General features: G+C 20.6%; 8 protein-coding genes and 1 non-coding gene across 9 annotated transcripts in view; 5 read left to right on the top strand and 4 right to left on the bottom strand.

Moving 5' to 3' along the window:
- Positions 1-1,382: 1,382 nt before the first annotated feature.
- On the top strand, positions 1,383-3,210 carry DDB_G0270190 (cellulose-binding domain-containing protein; the record flags this gene model as incomplete). Its single annotated transcript, XM_641515.1, has 2 exons — positions 1,383-1,954; positions 2,064-3,210. The coding sequence occupies 2 exons, from the start codon at positions 1,383-1,385 to the stop codon at positions 3,208-3,210; spliced, it is 1,719 nt and encodes a 572-aa protein (XP_646607.1).
- An 854-nt stretch (positions 3,211-4,064) lies between these two features.
- Positions 4,065-5,703, bottom strand: psmD6 (26S proteasome non-ATPase regulatory subunit 6; the record flags this gene model as incomplete). Its single annotated transcript, XM_641514.2, has 5 exons — positions 4,065-4,239; positions 4,342-4,510; positions 4,620-5,094; positions 5,222-5,427; positions 5,580-5,703. 5 exons carry the CDS (start codon positions 5,701-5,703, stop codon positions 4,065-4,067), a joined length of 1,149 nt encoding a protein of 382 aa, XP_646606.1.
- A 271-nt stretch (positions 5,704-5,974) lies between these two features.
- On the bottom strand, positions 5,975-6,559 carry DDB_G0270186 (hypothetical protein; the record flags this gene model as incomplete). The annotated part of the gene is made up of 2 exons (XM_641513.1): positions 5,975-6,145; positions 6,260-6,559. 2 exons carry the CDS (start codon positions 6,557-6,559, stop codon positions 5,975-5,977), a joined length of 471 nt encoding a protein of 156 aa, XP_646605.1.
- Positions 6,560-7,397: 838 nt separating this feature from the next.
- On the top strand, positions 7,398-8,565 carry DDB_G0270184 (hypothetical protein; the record flags this gene model as incomplete). Its single annotated transcript, XM_641512.1, has 3 exons — positions 7,398-7,709; positions 7,783-8,065; positions 8,198-8,565. 3 exons carry the CDS (start codon positions 7,398-7,400, stop codon positions 8,563-8,565), a joined length of 963 nt encoding a protein of 320 aa, XP_646604.1.
- Positions 8,566-8,755: 190 nt separating this feature from the next.
- On the top strand, positions 8,756-9,844 carry DDB_G0270182 (hypothetical protein; the record flags this gene model as incomplete). Its single annotated transcript, XM_641511.1, has 1 exon — positions 8,756-9,844. One exon carries the CDS (start codon positions 8,756-8,758, stop codon positions 9,842-9,844), a length of 1,089 nt encoding a protein of 362 aa, XP_646603.1.
- Positions 9,845-9,920: 76 nt separating this feature from the next.
- Positions 9,921-10,399, bottom strand: DDB_G0270180 (hypothetical protein; the record flags this gene model as incomplete). Its single annotated transcript, XM_641510.1, has 2 exons — positions 9,921-10,259; positions 10,382-10,399. The coding sequence occupies 2 exons, from the start codon at positions 10,397-10,399 to the stop codon at positions 9,921-9,923; spliced, it is 357 nt and encodes a 118-aa protein (XP_646602.1).
- A 336-nt stretch (positions 10,400-10,735) lies between these two features.
- wdr85 (WD40 repeat-containing protein) lies at positions 10,736-11,839 on the top strand (the record flags this gene model as incomplete). Its single annotated transcript, XM_641509.1, has 1 exon — positions 10,736-11,839. The coding sequence occupies one exon, from the start codon at positions 10,736-10,738 to the stop codon at positions 11,837-11,839; it is 1,104 nt and encodes a 367-aa protein (XP_646601.1).
- A 603-nt stretch (positions 11,840-12,442) lies between these two features.
- On the top strand, positions 12,443-12,500 carry r30. The gene has a single exon.
- A 1,264-nt stretch (positions 12,501-13,764) lies between these two features.
- DDB_G0270176 (protein phosphatase 2C) overlaps positions 13,765-17,411 on the bottom strand; it is a gene marked incomplete at both ends in the record, with an annotated part of 4,330 nt that continues 683 nt past the window's right edge. Inside the window, 2 exons of the mRNA XM_641508.1 lie at positions 13,765-17,098; positions 17,349-17,411. The exon at positions 17,349-17,411 is cut by the window's right edge and continues 683 nt beyond it. Of these exons, the coding sequence (XP_646600.1) occupies positions 13,765-17,098; positions 17,349-17,411 (3,397 nt within the window). The remainder of the gene's footprint in view (positions 17,099-17,348) is intronic.

The following is a 17,411-nucleotide window of genomic DNA, read 5'->3' as shown; positions in this document are numbered from 1 at the left end:
AAAAAAAAAAAAAAAAAAAAAAAAAAAAGAACGGAAATTAACGTTTTACTATGTGTTAATCTTATAGAGTAAGTTTTTATCAATTGATATATCTATTTTTTATTTTTTAAAAGAATTTATATTATTGTCTCATAATAATGAGTAATTTTTTAAAATAAATTATTAATTTTTTTGAAAAACATCAAACCAAATTTAATTCCTTTTTTTTTTTTTTTTTTTTTTTTTTTTTTTTTTTTTTTTTTTGCAAAAAATTTATAAATTTAAATAAATGTGAGTGGGTGAAATTATTATTGGTTATTTGAGATATTTTTTTCTGGATGTCAGTATACACAAATAATTTCATCATCTAAAAATTTGATGTTTATATACAATAAACCATATTTTAACTTTTATATTTTTTTTTTTTTTTTTTTTTTTCATTTTTTTAATTTTTCTTAAAAAAAGCTATTGTTATTTTTTTTATTGTTAATAATGCCCCTTTGTTTATTAATGGGTTCTATTTATAGGTTATTGTCAAATATTCACACACTAATTTTTCATTTAGGGTAGTATCTATTAAGTGTGTGTGAGAATTTTTAATCAGATTGTAATATTAATTTTAAAAATAAATATTAATTTTAAAAAAACACACTAACAAATATAAACAATTTTAAATAAAAATTTTATTTACAATAGGATCTAAAATTGAAGATTACATTTGACATCAAAGGTTTTTTTTTTTTTTTTTTTTTTTTTAATTATTTATATATTATTTTTATAAATTATTACCCCCAAACAGAAAAATTTAAATTTTCACACTTTTAAATCAACACCACTACTTACACCACCACTAACACACAAAAATTTTAAATACACACACAATAGGTGAATAACAATTAAAACACCTAAATACACAAATAAATTAATAAAACAAAATAGAAATTTTAAAAAAATTATTATTAATTGAGGATAGAATACACACCCATCAAGTAGTATTATTAACCAATAAAAAATAATATTTTTTATTATAAAAAAAACAATTAAAAAAACAATATTATAAAATAAATAGAAATAAATCAAAACGTTAAAAAAATAATAAAAAATAAATAATAAAAAACAAGAAAAATAAGAAGAAAAAAAAAAAAAAAAATATGTATAAATAGAATTAATTTTTTTTTTTTTCTTGAAATAATTAACAAATAACAATCACATAGTAATAACAATTTTTTAAAAAAAAATATATAAATATATATAATTAAATATTATAGATTTAATAAAATCAATAAAATTGTAAAAACAAAAAATAATAATTATACAATAAAAATAAATTAATTTATTTTTTTATTTTTTGTTTTAAAAAAAAAAAAAAAAAAAAAAAAAAAAAAAAAAAAAAAAAAAAAAAAATGAATAATAATTATTTAAAATTATTTATTTGTTTATATTTATCATTTTTTTTAACAATTATTGTAAATGGTCAACAATGTTGGAATAAAGATAATTTAAGTTGGAGAAGTGGTGGTGATCGTAAATTAACATTGAATGGTGTAGAAATTACAATTCAAGGTATTGCATGGTTTGGTATGGAAACTGGTACATTTTCACCAGGTGGTTTACAAAGTCAAAGTGTTGAATCAATTTTAGATATTTTAGTTGCAACTGGTTTCAATGCATTACGTTTACCATTTTCAGTTGATATGCTTATTAATAAACGTTATCCAAATCATATTAATTATAGTTTAAATCCAAATTTACAAGGTAAGACAGCACTTGAAGTATTACAATATATAACTTCTGAATCTGGTAAACGTGGTATTTTGATTGTACTTGAACAACATAGATTTGATCCAGCTGATTATATTTCACCACTTTGGTATACAACTGAATGTTTTAAAAATGTTGATGGTGTATGTATAAATTATACTGAACAAATGGTAATTGATTCTTGGATTAATTTAACAAATTTATTTAAACAATAGTAAGTATTTTTTTTTTTTTTTAATTATTTCAATTATTTCAATTATTTTAATTATTTAATTTTAATTTTTTAAATATTTTTTTTTTTTTTTTTTTTTTTTAAAAAAAAGTTGGAATTTATGGGCATTAGATATTAAAAATGAACCACATGACCCAGTTACATGGGGTACTGGTAATCCTTCAACAGATTGGGATAAAGCATTTGTTAGAATTGTAAATCAAATTGATTCATCAACAAATTTCAATGGTGTTTATTTTATTGAAGGTGTTCAAAATAATCAAGGAATTTGTTCAAATATGTATAATAATTGGTGGGGTGGTAATATGTCACCAGTAAGATGTTTCCCAATTTATTTGAATCAACCAAATCGTGTTGTCTACGCTCCACATACCTATTGTTCAAGTGTTTTCGATCAAGAATTTTTCAATGCTCCAGATTATCCAAATAATATGCCAACCGTTTGGGACGCTGAATTTGGTTTCTTGGCTGATAATGTTCCAACCAATCAATATGCAGTTTTATTAGGTGAATGGGGTTGTAAAGTAAACACCACTAAAAATTCATTATTTATGGATAGATTCACTCAATATTTAAATGATAAAAATATGAAATCACATCTTTTCTTCTCTTTAAATCCAGATTCTGCTGATACTGATTCAATTTTATATGAAGATTGGAAAACTGTTAATCAAAAAACAATGAATTATTTAAGAAAAATTAATTCTTCACCTTCAAAATTCACTCCAAATGGTAATCAAATTTGTCTTGGTCAAGTTTCAACAATTTCAACAATTGGTAGTTCAACTACAACTGCTTCACAATCAACAACAACAACAACAACTGGAACAGGTTCAACAACTAGTAAACCAACAACCACTGGTGGATCAGGTTCATCAACAACTACAACTAAACCATCAACAACAACAACAACAACAACAACAACCACTGGTGGATCAAGTACAACTGGATCATCAAATGTTAAAGCAGTTATTAAACAAACTATTAGACAAACTTGGTTTGATGGTACAAATACAAATACTTTGGTTGATTGTACATTAACCAATCCATCAAGTAGTCCAATTCCTATTCCAAGATTTGCAATTGATAAAACTCCATCATCATCTTGGGAATTGAATTTAGTTAGTTCAAATATTGTTTCATTTACAAGTTGGAATAACCAAATTAGTCCTGGTCAAACTTTATCATTTGGTTATATTGTTTCTAGTAGTACTGTAATTACATTTACTCAAATTTAAAAAAAAAAAAAAAAAAAAAAAAAAAAAACTCAATTATATTTAACAATAATAATAATAATATTAATAATAATAATAATATTAATAAAAATTATTTATTTTATTTTATATTCAATTATTTAATTATTTAATTATTAATTTTATTTTTAACTTTTTATTTATTTTTTTTATTTTTAATGGTTGGGAGTTTTTCCAAACTTTGAAATTATATTTTAATTTATCTTGGTTGATATGTTTTAATAATTTCTTAAAATTTCATACACTTTAATGTAATAAATTTCAATTTCTTTTAGGTTGTTGAGTTTTGATTTTGGTCCACATGAATAGTTTTTGGAAGATGATTTGATGAGTGAGATACCTATTAAATTGGGATAAATTCTTTGAGAATTGGATATTAAATAAGGTTTTAATTAATTTTTTTTTTTTTTTTTTATTTAAAAAGGGGGAAGAACTTATATGTTCTCCAAAATAATAAATGCAAAGTATATCAATAACTTTGATAAATATCTATCTTGGGGAATAGCACCTCGTGCCAAACCCAATTATAATTAAATTATAAATTTCTGAAATAACCAGTATTAATTATGATTTGGTTATGGGATTTTTTTTTTTTTTTTTTTTTTTTTTTTTTTCATTTTCTATTTTTAAAAAATAATTTTTTTTTCTTTTATTAAATATAATATTCTTTCTTTTTTTTTTTTTCCAATCACTGATAAATACTTTTTTTTTTTTTTTTTGATATTTACAATCAATAATTTTTTTTATTTTTATCTTTTTTTTTATTTATTTAACTTTTTTTTTTTTTTTTGTAATTTTTTTTTTTTCCACAAAATATTGTTGGAAAAGTTATTATGAATTTAAACATTTATTACACGAGATAATTTTTGAACTCTATTTAATAAGTTATCACCTTGTTGAAGTGTAGTTTTGTATAAATGATTCTTTGCATCACTTCTGGTAGTTTCAATGACACCTGAAACTTTATCAATTTTACAATTTAAACGACCTGCTGCTACAAAACGTGATAATTCTCTGAAGATTAAAAAAAAAAAAAAAAAAAAAAAAAAGAAAATTTATTAATATTAAAAAAAAATATAAATAAAATATTAATAATAATAATAATAAACAACAAACCTATCAATAAAATCATAAGATACACCAAATTGATTTGACATTGATTCTAATTTTACAGATGAATAAGATTCTAAAAATTGATTATAAGCCAAAATTCTCATTTCTCTAGTAAAGAAACGTGAATGTTCAGCTAAATATCTATCGCCTTTAATTGAATCAGAGAAATGAGCTAATTGAATAAATAAATAAATAAATAAATAAATAAATAATAATAAAAAATAATAAAAAAATTAGTATAAATTAAAAATCAATTTTTTAATAAATAAATAAATAATTACCTAAAGCACCAAAGAAATTAGCATAATCACCATTATAGAAAGATTGTAATAAATCTTGAAGTTTTGGAGTGTCATTAATAACAGAGAGTACATCTGGTGAATCGATAACTTTTTGTTTTAAGGAAACTCTATCCAAATGAAGTAATGAAGTGAAAATTAAATATTGAATGAATCTACTATAATCGATAAATTCAGTTGAAGTGAAACTTGCAACAGTTTCCAAGTAGAGATCGGAGGCTTCTTTAAATTGTCTAATGGACATTTTATAAACTGCTTCATATGTTTTCAAACGATTCTTTCTATCCCAATCACCACCTTCTTCAACTAATGATTGAGCTTTCTCTAAATTTCTTGTTACAATATCATGATCCATCCAAAAAATACCCATTCTAATTAATGTAAAAACAATATCTAATTTTTGACCCAATGGTACTGTTTTTTCAAACGTTTGTCTATACATTTCAACTGCTGTATCCTTTTTTTTTAAAAAAAATAAAATAAAATAAAATAAAAAAATAAGAATAAAAAAAAAAAAAAAAAAAATTAATAATTAAATAATTTTATAAAATAAAATTTAAATATTTATATATTTATATATTTACTTTATCACCGATACGACAATAGAAATCAGATTTTGCTAAATATGCTTCTCTAATTTCAGACTCACCAAAATTTTCAACACTATCAGTAATTTTATTATCTAATGCTTTTAATTCACTTTCATTTTCAGCTTTTAATTTTGATACTAATCCTTGATCTTCTGTCCATTTTAATTGTTCTACAAGTATTTTATATAATGGTAACATTTCTTTTTTTTTAAAAAAAAAAAAAAAAAATTAAAAATTAAAATAAGTTATTTTTTTTTTTAAAAAAAAAAATAATAACAATAATAATAATAATTTAAAAATATCTATTATTATTATTATTATTAATACTATTATTACTATTAATATTACTTACTGTGTGTTTCAATTTCTTTAATTAATTTATTATATGATTCAGTACCAGTTTTACCTTCTAATTTAACAGTGAAAATTAAATCAGCAATAGCTAAATCTGGTAACTTTTTAATACTTTCATCCATGGTATTTGATTTATTTGTTTATATGTATAATGAAAAAAATATGTTTATGTAGTGTGTGGAAAAAAAAAAAAAATTATAAAAAAAAAATGATGAAGTTGACAAATTTTAATTTAAAAAAAAAAAAATAAAAAAATTAAAAAAAAAAAATTTTAAAAAAAAAAAAAAAAAATTTTCAATTATTTTTAATTTTATATTTTTTTTTATTATTTTTTTTTTTTTTTTTTTTTTTTTTTCCAAATTAAATTACACTCAACCCCTCCTCCTTAATTCTTTAACAACAAGATGATGATGATTTTGGTTTAAATTGATTAAATCTTCCGAAACAAATATTTCCACAAACAATTCCCATTAAAATTGAAAAGAATAAAGCGGTATTAAATAACATTACAATTAGCATTAAAATTAAACTCATTCCAGTTTCAATTCCATAAAATATGCCTCCCTAAATTATAATTTTTAATAATTTAATTTAATCATTTTGTTTGAAAAAAAAAAAATAATAATAAAAAAAATAATAATAAAAAAAAAAATTAAAAAAAATTAAAAAAAAACTTACAATTATTTCTTTATAAGTAAATGAAGGATATGATCCTTTTAAAAATGAAAATGAAATTTTATTCATATTTATTTCTTCATCTTGTTTAATATTATTATTATTATTATTATTATCATTATTATTATTATTTCTTCTCCAATTAATTTCTATAATACTTCTAAAAGTCTTGAAAAATTCATAAAAAAATGAAAATGCAAAAATTGCAAACCAAGTTCCAATAAATGAACCTAAATCATATGTTATCCATGTTTTAAATAATACAATTTCATCTATACCACCATGAAAATATTTCATCATCATTTTAATTAATTTCTTTTTATATTTTTTTTATTTTTTTTTTTATTTTTATTTTTATATTTTTATTTTTATATTTTTATTTTAATATTTTTATTTTTATATTTTTATTTTTATATTTTTATTTTTGTATTCGATTATAATATTTTTCAAGATATTTTAAAAAAAAAAAAAGATTTCATTTTTTTAAAAAAACAACTAAACAGGAAAATTCAACCCCAAAAAAAAAAAAAAAAAAAAAAAAAAAAAAAATAGTAAAAAAAAAAAAAAATAGTAATATTTGTTATATAAATCGAAAAAAACATGTGGGTGGGGGTTGAATTTAATGATTTTTTGGTAATCTCCCAACAACAAATATATTAAATAAAAAAATAATCCAATTTTAATTCAATTATTTCTTTGATTTAAAAATTAAAAAATTAAAAATAAAAAATAAAAATAAAAATAAAAATAAAAATTTATTCCCTATTTGTTCTTTGAAATAAAAAAAAAAAAACAATTACAAATTTTTTTAAATTCTTAGAATTTAATTCTAAAAATAAAATTTTTGTTTAAATAAAAAAAAAAAAAAAAAAAAAAAAGAATAGAATAGAATGATTAATAAATGTCAAAAAATAATAATAATAATAATAATAATAATAAAATAAATAAACTTTAGTTCTATCAGTTTGTAATCGTTTTTAGTCAAAAAAATTTATAAAAATAAAAAAAAAAAATAAAAAAAATCTTTTTTTTTTTTTTTTTTTTTTTTTTTTTTTTTTTTTAAAAAATTTCAGAAGGGTTTTTTTTTCTTTTTTTTTTTCTTTTTTTTTAAGTTTTAATAAACATTGAAGATAAAAATACAATGACAGAAACAACAAGCAAAAGAACAGTTTTAGTTACTGGTGGATCAGGACTTGTTGGTAAAGGTATTGAAAAATATGTAAAGGAAACCGATAAGAGTAATGATGTTTGGGTTTTTATGAGATCTTCAGATTGCGATTTAAAAAGTAGAGAATCAACCAGAAGTTATTTTGAAAAAATTAAACCAACTCATGTTATTCATTTAGCTGCTCGTGTTGGTGGTTTATTCAGTAACATGAAATATAAAGTAGAATTCTTTAGAGAAAATATTGATATCAACGATAATGTTTTAGCATGTTGTAAAGAATTTAATGTATGATATTTTATTTTAATAAATAATAAATAATAAATAAATTACTAACTTTTTAATTAAAAAAAAAAAAAAGGTTGTTAAATGTGTTTCATGTTTATCAACTTGTATTTTCCCAGATAAGACAACATATCCAATTGATGAAACTATGATTCATAATGGACCACCACATCCATCAAATGAAGGTTATGCATATGCAAAGAGAATGATTGATGTTTTAAATAGAGCATACAATGAAGAATATGGTTGTAAATTTACAAGTGTAATTCCAACAAATATCTATGGTCCACATGATAATTATCATTTAACTGATGGTCATGTTATTCCAGGTTTAATTCATAAAACTTATTTAGCAATGAGTAAATATAAATATATATATATATATAAACTAATTTATTATTATTATTATTATTATTATTATTATTATTATTATTATTATTATTATTATTATTATACTAATTAATTTATTATTATTATTGAAATATATATAGAAAATAATCAAGATTTAACAATTATGGGTACTGGTAAACCATTACGTCAATTTATTTATTCATATGATCTTGCAAAATATTTTGTATGGACATTAAATAACTATGAAGAGATGTCACCATTAATTTTATCAGTTGGTGAAGAGGATGAAATTTCAATTGCAGATGTTGCACGTTTAATCACTGAAGCTATGGAATTCAAAGGTAAATTAATTTTTGATACAAGTAAAGCTGATGGTCAATATAAAAAAACTGCTTCAAATTTAAAATTAAAATCACTTGTTCCAGATTTAACTTTTACACCAATTCAACAAGCAATCAAAGAATCTTGTCAATGGTTTATTGATAATTATGAAACTGCAAGAAAATAAATTAAAAAAAAAATTAAAATTATAATAAAAATAAAAATAAAATTAAAATTATTTTTTTTTTTTTTTTTTTTTTATATAAAAAAAATATCCATCGTTTTTCGGTAAAAAAAAAAAAAAAAAAATTCTTATTTCCTTTTTTTTTTTTTAATAAATATTATAAACACACACACATACACATATTAAATAAAATATGACACAAAAAAGTAATAAAAGAAAAAAAGAAGAAGAAATACCAATTCAATCAAATGAAAATTTAGGAAATAAAAATGATAAAGATGATGACGATGATGATTACGATACAATAATTAAAAATGAAGAAAAAGTTGAAATTGAAATTTTAAAAAAAAGATTTAAAGATCTTTATAGATTAATTAAAGATGAAGAAGAAAAGATTGAATTTATTAGTTTTGTATGTGAACAATTGAATGTAAATATTGAACCAATTAAAGCAGTTAATAAAGAATCGAAACAAGATAGTATATTACAAACTATAATTCAAGATTTAAAAGATCAATTACCAAGTATAACAACTGAAGCACCAAATGAAAAGATAACAATACCAAAGAATACATCATTCGAAGGATATACCAAAGAGAATACTATCAATGTCGATGGATTTCTATACACCGAAGAGGATATCGACGATTTGATAGAATCTGGTGAATTAAAGAATAACTATTGTTTAGATTGCGCATCGAAATCAATTCAACCAATTAATTTCATATCTCATTCAACTACACCAAACCAATTGAAATATATGTTTAGTAGTGATGTACTTGGTGGTAACTGTAATTTAAAACAGTCCACTATCTTGGACATCGGCTCGAGATTGGGTGCATTGTTATACACTGGTTATCTATTTAGTGATACAAAGAAATTAATTGGTTGTGAAATTAATCAATACTTTTCTGATCTTCAAAAATCAATGATCAACCGTTATAAAATGACTGACCGTATTGAAATTGTTCATGGTAATATCATAGATAATCAACAGTTAATTCAACAATCTGATATCATCTATATGAATAATGTTTTAGAATTCTTTCAACAAGATAAAAAGAAACATATCGAATTTTGGCAATTCATTCAAAATCAAACAAAATCAAAAAAAGGTTTAAAAATCTTAACTATACCTTCATTAGAAGAATCTTTTAAAAATAATAAAATACCTTTAAAATTAAAAGGTTGGATTAAAAAAATTCAATTAGATTCACCTGTACCACAAGATGATCCAACTTTTCCAGATTATCAAGAAATTCATTTATATGAAGTTCTTTAAAATAAAAAATAAAAAAAATAAAAAATAAAAATAAAATAAATAATAATAAATTTTTAAAATTTTTTTTTTTTTTCTTTTATTGTTCATATTCTTGACCATCATACATTGATTTATCTAATCTTTTTTGTCTTGGATCTAACATTAAAGTTTCAAGTCTTTCATCACCATCTAATTCAATTGAAATTTTTGGTTGTGGTTTTACGGCTTCTAAATAATAATGATTATCACAATGTGGGCAATATTCATCTGCTTCTTCAAATGTTGATATAGTTTTTCTAAATACTTTTTTACATTTTTTACATGCAAATATCATTTCATCACTTTTATAAATATCATGATCTGATACTTCTCTATGACAATCTGCACAATCAAACCATTTATTACAACATTTTGCTCTAATTGATACTTGTGTATTCTATATATATATAAATATAAAAAATAGAAAAATTAATTATTTTATATATTTATATATAAATTTAATTATTTTACTTTAGAATTATAATTCTTTAATAATTAAATTTTTGGTTTTTAACTTACAAGAATATGTTTACACATTTTTTTTTATTTTATTTTATTTTTTTTTTTTTTTTTTTTTTTTAATTTGTTGTTTTTTAAAAAAATAAACACAAATTGAATTTATATATGTACAGAAAAAAAAAATAATAAATAAAAATAAAAAAGGGTTGAATATAATTTGATTCTTTTTTTTTAAAACAATGAATTTTTTTTTTTTTTTTTTAGACAAAGCGTTGTGATTGGAATAAAAAAAATTAATTTTTTTTTTTTTTTTTTTTTTTTTTTTCAGAAAAAGGATCTTTTTTTTATTATTTTTTTTTTTTTATTTTATATTCAATTCCACCAAAAAACGAACGAAATTATAAAAATAAAAAAATGACAGAAATAATAAAAAATACTAAATATTTAGATTATACATCAGATAGTGTTGAATTTTATCCATTTAATAATAATATATTTGTATGTGGTACATATGAAATTGAAAAAGGTGATACAGAATATAAAGAAAGAAGAAAAGGGAAATTATATTTATTTGAAATTGAAGAAGAACAACAACAAAAAGAAAATGATAATAATAATGAAAATAATAATAATAATAAATTATTTAAAGAAATTCAAAATATTAATTTTAATAGTGGTATTTTAGATATGAAATGGAATAATAATAAAGATAGAATACTTGGTGTTGTAATGTCAAAAGGTGAATTAAATATTTATCAATATGATGAAGTTGAAAAGAAATTAGAATTAAAAAGTTCAACAGAAATTTCATTATCAAATGATATATTATCATTATCATTAGATTGGAATAAAAGTGGTGATAAATTAATTTGTAGTTTTAGTGATGGGAATATTGGTTTATTTAAAGTGACAAAAGATTATTCAAAAGTAACAGAAGAGAAAAGATGGAAAGCACATGATTATGAAGCTTGGATTTGTGCATTCAATTATCATGATGAATCAATAGTATTTTCAGGTGGTGATGATTGTAAATTTAAAATTTGGGATTTAAATCAATTGTTGAATCATAACGACGACGACATTGGTATACCACCAACTCCAAAATTTACCAAAAGATGTGATATGGGTGTAACTTCAATTCATTGTCATCCAACTATTGAAAATTTAATTGCAGTTGGTAGTTATGATGAATGTTTAAGAATTTGGGATTTAAAATCTTTAAAACAACCAATAATAACAACAGATTCTTTAGGTGGTGGAATTTGGCGTATTAAATGGCATCCTTTTCAAAAAAATAAATTAGTTACCGCTTGTATGGGTGGTGGTTTTCATATCTTATCAACTGATCCTGAAAATATAAATGATTTCTCAACATTACAAATTGAACAATCCTATAATGGTCCTCATAAATCTATTGCATATGGTGTTGATTGGTCTTTTAATAAAAATAATTTTGATAAACAATTCATTGGTTGCTGTTCATTTTATGATAAATGTTTATCAATTTGGATTCCTTAAAAAAAAAAAAAAAAAATTAATAATTAATAAATAATAAATAATTAATAATAATTAATAATAATTAATAATAATTAATAATTAATAATCAATAATTAATAATTAATAATAATAATAATTAATAATTAATAATTAAAAATATTTTTAAATTTTTTTTTTTTTTAAAAAATAAATTGCTCAAATATAAAATATTAATTTTTAACTTAATATTAGTTTCATTATTTACAATAAGAAATTTTTTTTTTTTTTAATTAGGTAATAAAAAAAGACATTTGAGATTTTAGGTTTGAGTTTATGGTTTTAAGAATTTTAAAAACTTCCCATTTTTTCATACTTTTTTATTTTAAAAATTTTTATTTTACTAAATTTAGATTTTTAACCCATGTTTTGCATAGATTAAATCTATCATGTTTTTGTTATGTTAATCTGTTTTCTAATAAATATTTGAGAAATAAATTTCAAAGAATAAAAAAAAAAAATTTTATTTTTTTTTTTGAGATTAAGGGGAAAATGGTTAAGAAATAAAATCCCATAAAGTTTTTTTTAAATTATAATTTCCTTTTAAAATTATTTTATATATAATTTGTAGATGTGAATAACAAATAAGTTGACCTTACAGCAATTCTCACATTTCCTTACATTCAAAGAAAACCTTCGTCAACTGTCCATTTTTTAAATTCTTTTATTTTTCTTGTGCATTTCTAAATCATCCAATTTGTTGACTCAATGGACCATTGCATCATACCAATGGTCTTCCTCTGGGAAAATACCTTAGGAGCAATCTATTTACAACAACAAAGTTCATGCATCAACTTTCAATGATGCAATAAAGAATCCACTTATCATTAAAAACCAATATAAAGAAGGGCTGATTATCACAATTCCAAAGAATCAATTTAAAATCGGAAGCCGATGACTTTGGCAAACTGTATATACAAAATCCAATCTAAAGCAATAATAAACTAATATCCTATCTCCCAAAAATTGTTAACAATAATCAGAAAGGACTCGTAACATGAAGATTTTTAATAGATGAAACAAACTATTGTAGTGACAGGAGTAAAACAAGTGATCCACTGTCACCTACTCTCTTCTTACTGGTGATGGGTACCAACAATTCTATTAGAATTTTAAATTAGAATAATTAAATTAAAATAATTACAATGAATATCCAAAAAAAAAAAAAAAAAAAAAAAAAAAAATTAATTTTTTAATATTATTATTTAATCATTTAGTTTTGTTATTTATTTAATTAGTTAATCTTATAAAAATAAAAAAAAAATCTAAATATTCATCTACTATTGCAAATATCTAAATCTAGATCTCGCAAATAATTAATTAAGCATCATCCTCCTCAAATGGATATTGTTTTGATAAATCTAATTCAACCGTTAACTACATTATAACAACGAGAAACGATGAATGGATAATCACCTTCCATGGGCCACCCACACAACTATTAAACACTCAACATTTTAAACTTAACTTAAAAAAACATAAATTAAATAAAAAATTAATTAGCAAAAGGTTTTTTTAATTTAAAAAAAAAAAAAATTAATGAAAAAAAAAATTTAATGATACACCCCTTAAAAGTTAAATTTATAAATATATATCTTAAAAAAAAAAACTTGGAGTTTTTTTTTTTATTTTTTAAAGTTTATTAGTATTCCTATATAAATATATATATTATCATATTAATGTAATTATGATCTATTATTATTATTATTATTATTATTATTATTATTATTATTATTATTATTATTATTATTATTATTATTATTATTATTATTATTATTATTATTATTATTATTTATTTATTATTTTATTTATTATTTATTATTTATTATTTATTATTTATTATTTATTTTATTTATTTATTTTATTTATTTATTATTTATTTAATTATTTTAATTTAAATTATTATTTTTTTATAATTTAATTACAATTACAGTAATATTATCATCAGAACCAGAGAAATAAGCATAATCTTTTAATTTTGTACAAGCTTCATCGGTTGAATTTGAATTTAGAACAATATTACAAGCTTGTTGATCAGAGATTTCATCCCAAATACCATCACAAGCGACAATTAAATATTTATCCATTTCAAAATTACGATTAGTTTGAGATAAATAAGGATCAGGAACGACGAATGGCTCCATATAGATATCACCGATTGAACGTGATACAGCCAAAGTACCATTGACACGACTAGTATGTTGATTTGAAACTACGAATCCACCCAATCTTGAGATTCTTTTTGTTTCTGAAGGATCAGAAGGTTTATGATCGAATGATAATCTCTTTGCAGTACCATCCTTTTGACAAAGTACAATTCTAGTATCACCAATATTTGAAACACAATAAAAGTCACGAGTAATTAACAATGAAGCAGCAGTTGCACCACAATATTTTAAATCTGGTCTTTCATTATTTATATACATTTTAAATTGTAGTGATATTTCATTGTATGCTTGTTTTAACCATTGTAATGGTGGTAGTGATGGATAAATATTCATTAATGATTTCATTATCTTTGGGAACCATTCACTACTATAGGTTGCAGCTCTTGAACCTGCATGACCGTCAAACAATGATATTAAATCATAATCATCACCACTACCATCATTAAATGATCCAAAAATACTAAATGAATCCTCCATTGATGGTCTACGTCCAATCATATCTGAAAATGACATTTCAAATCTTTTTGATTTTGTTATTATAACTTCATGTTTATTATTTTCATTAATATTTTGTTGTTGTTGCTGTTTATCATTATTATTACTACTATTAGCTGATGTACCACCACTACCACCACTACTTGATTCGGGTATTGAAGATGATGATATTGATAAAGGATTCTTTGATTGAGGTGGTGTATTTGATAATCTTTTTTGTGTTGGCAATATTATATCACTACCACTACTACTACTACTACCGCTACTACTACTAAAAATTGCACTACTACCACCGCCACCACTACTATTATTATTTTGAATATCATTATCATTATTATTATTATTATTATTATTATTATTATTATTATTATTATTAATTAAAGATTGATCAATTAATGAAGGTGTTGTTATAATTGAAGTATCTTTAAGTGTTTTATATATTGATTGATCTAATATTAATTGATTATTCATTGATAAATCTAAAATTATTAAATTTTTTAAATTTTTAAATTCTTTATATGGTAAAGTTGAAATTTGATTTCTTGATAAATATAATACTAATAAATGTTCAAATTCACCAATCCATTCTGGTAAACAAATTAATTGATTATTTGATAAATCTAATTTTTCTAAACTTTTTAAATTTTCTTTACAAAATGTTGGTATTTCTTTTAATTCACATGATCCTAAACATAATTCTCTTAGAATTGGAAAATCTGGATTACAACTATTATTATTACTATTATTATTATTATCATCTTGTTGTTCAAATGATTTAAATTTAATTGATTTATTACCATTTAAATAAAGTTCTTCTAAAGAATAAAGTACTAAATTTGAAGGGAATTCAATTAATTTAATATCATTATAACCTAAAGATAAATTAACTAATGATTTACATTTCCAAATATCTTTTGAAATTTCTGTTAATTTATTACCAGATAAATTTAAGTTTGTTAAATTTGGTTTAATATCATTATTATTATTATTATTATTATTATTATTATTATTATTATTATTATTATTATTATTATTATTATTCTTATTATTATCATCATCATCATCAATTTGTTCAAAAAATTCATTTGGAATTGTTTTTAAAGAATTATTAAATAATAAACAAGTTGATAATTGATCTAAATATTTTAAACCATTATTTGGTAAAATTGATAAATTATTAAATGATAAATCTAAATATTTTAAAGTTGAAGCACAAGTTAAAAAGAAATTCGAAGGTAATTCATCCAATTTATTTCCACGTAACTTTAAAGATTTTAAAGAGAATAAACCTAAATCCTCATCAACACCTTGAAATAAGGAATTTGGTATGGTAGAGATTTGATTATTCGATAAATTTAAATTCTCCAAATAAAGTAAATATGAGAAATCATCAGGTATCTCTTGAATTTCATTATTTGATAAATCAATGGTACGTATTGATTCTGATAACTGTTGATGTGTTGTAAATAAATTGGGTGGTATACATTTGATATAGTTATCATTTGCTATAAAAGTGGTCAAATAAACCAATTGACCCAATTCAATTGGTAACTCTGTTAAATGATTATTACTAATATCTAAATATGTCAATGATTCCAAATGTTGAATATCACTACTAATTGAAACAAGTTGACAAAATGGTGCTAAAAAACTTTCAACCTGAGTATACCAAAATAAATTACTTGGTAATATATTTCCACCTTCCCATTTATCATCATTTGATTGATTTGATCCTAAATCTATCTTTTTCAAATTACTATTATAACATAATTCCCATGGTATACCACCACAAATTTTATTATTTTCATTATTTTCATTATTCTCTTCATTAGTTGTAATATTATTATTTTCTTTTGAAGCTATATCACTATTATTATTATTATTATTATTATTATTATTATTATTATTATTATTATTATTATTATTATTATTATTATTATCACTATTATTAATATTATTACTATTATTATTATTATTACTACTACTTTCATCATTAATTGATAATGGTGGTAAAGAAATATTTTTACTATCAATAATATTTTCTTCAACATTTTCAAGTTTTTCTTCTTCATTTTCATCTTTTTTTATTGATTTTAATTGATCATTATTGACTATATCATTTTCATTTTCTTTTAATTTTTCAACACTGTTTGGTTTTTGTTCCTCTTCTTCTTCTTCTATTTTGTTACTATCATCGTTATCATCAGTATTATTATTTTCATTATTAATAAAATCATTATTTTCAAAATTATTTTCATCTATATTTTCATCAATAGTAGTTAGTTCAGAACGATCATGATGAGTATGAGATTTTTTTGAATTTTGAATTTCAATATTTTCTGGTGTTGCAGGTATCATAAATTTATTACCAGTTAATGATAAAGATATTAAATCCTGTAATGTTGAAATTGAAACTGGAACATGTGTTAATCTATTATAAGAGAGATCAATCGATGTTAATCTTTGTAATTCTCCAATACGTTCTGGTATCTCTGTTAATTTATTTCTACCTAATAATAATCTTTGTGTTGATAATCTTGTATATAATTCTTCATCAATATTTTCTAAATTTGAACTCGTTCTATTTTTTTTTTTTTTTTTTTATTATTTATTATTTGTTTATTATTATTTGTTTATTATTAATAGTGAAATGGAAAAAAAAATTTGGGTGGAATAAAAAAAAAATTTGGAAGAAAAAAAAAAAAAAATTTGGAAGAAATAATGAGTATTTTTTACTATTTAGGTTTTTAGGTTTTTTTTTTTCTTTTTTTTTTTTTTTTTTTTTTTAATGGATCCATATTATTTGAATTAAATTTAATTTGACTACATACTTATCATAAACTACAGAGTAAATGACAGAATTTGATTTTGGTGGCATTTTAAATTGTGGGGTT

Source organism: Dictyostelium discoideum (assembly GCF_000004695.1).
Source record: "Dictyostelium discoideum AX4 chromosome 1 chromosome, whole genome shotgun sequence".
Lineage (NCBI taxonomy): Eukaryota > Evosea > Eumycetozoa > Dictyosteliales > Dictyosteliaceae > Dictyostelium > Dictyostelium discoideum.
The sequence above is the reverse complement of the archived record's forward strand: the minus strand, read 5'-3'. Positions and strand labels throughout refer to the sequence as shown.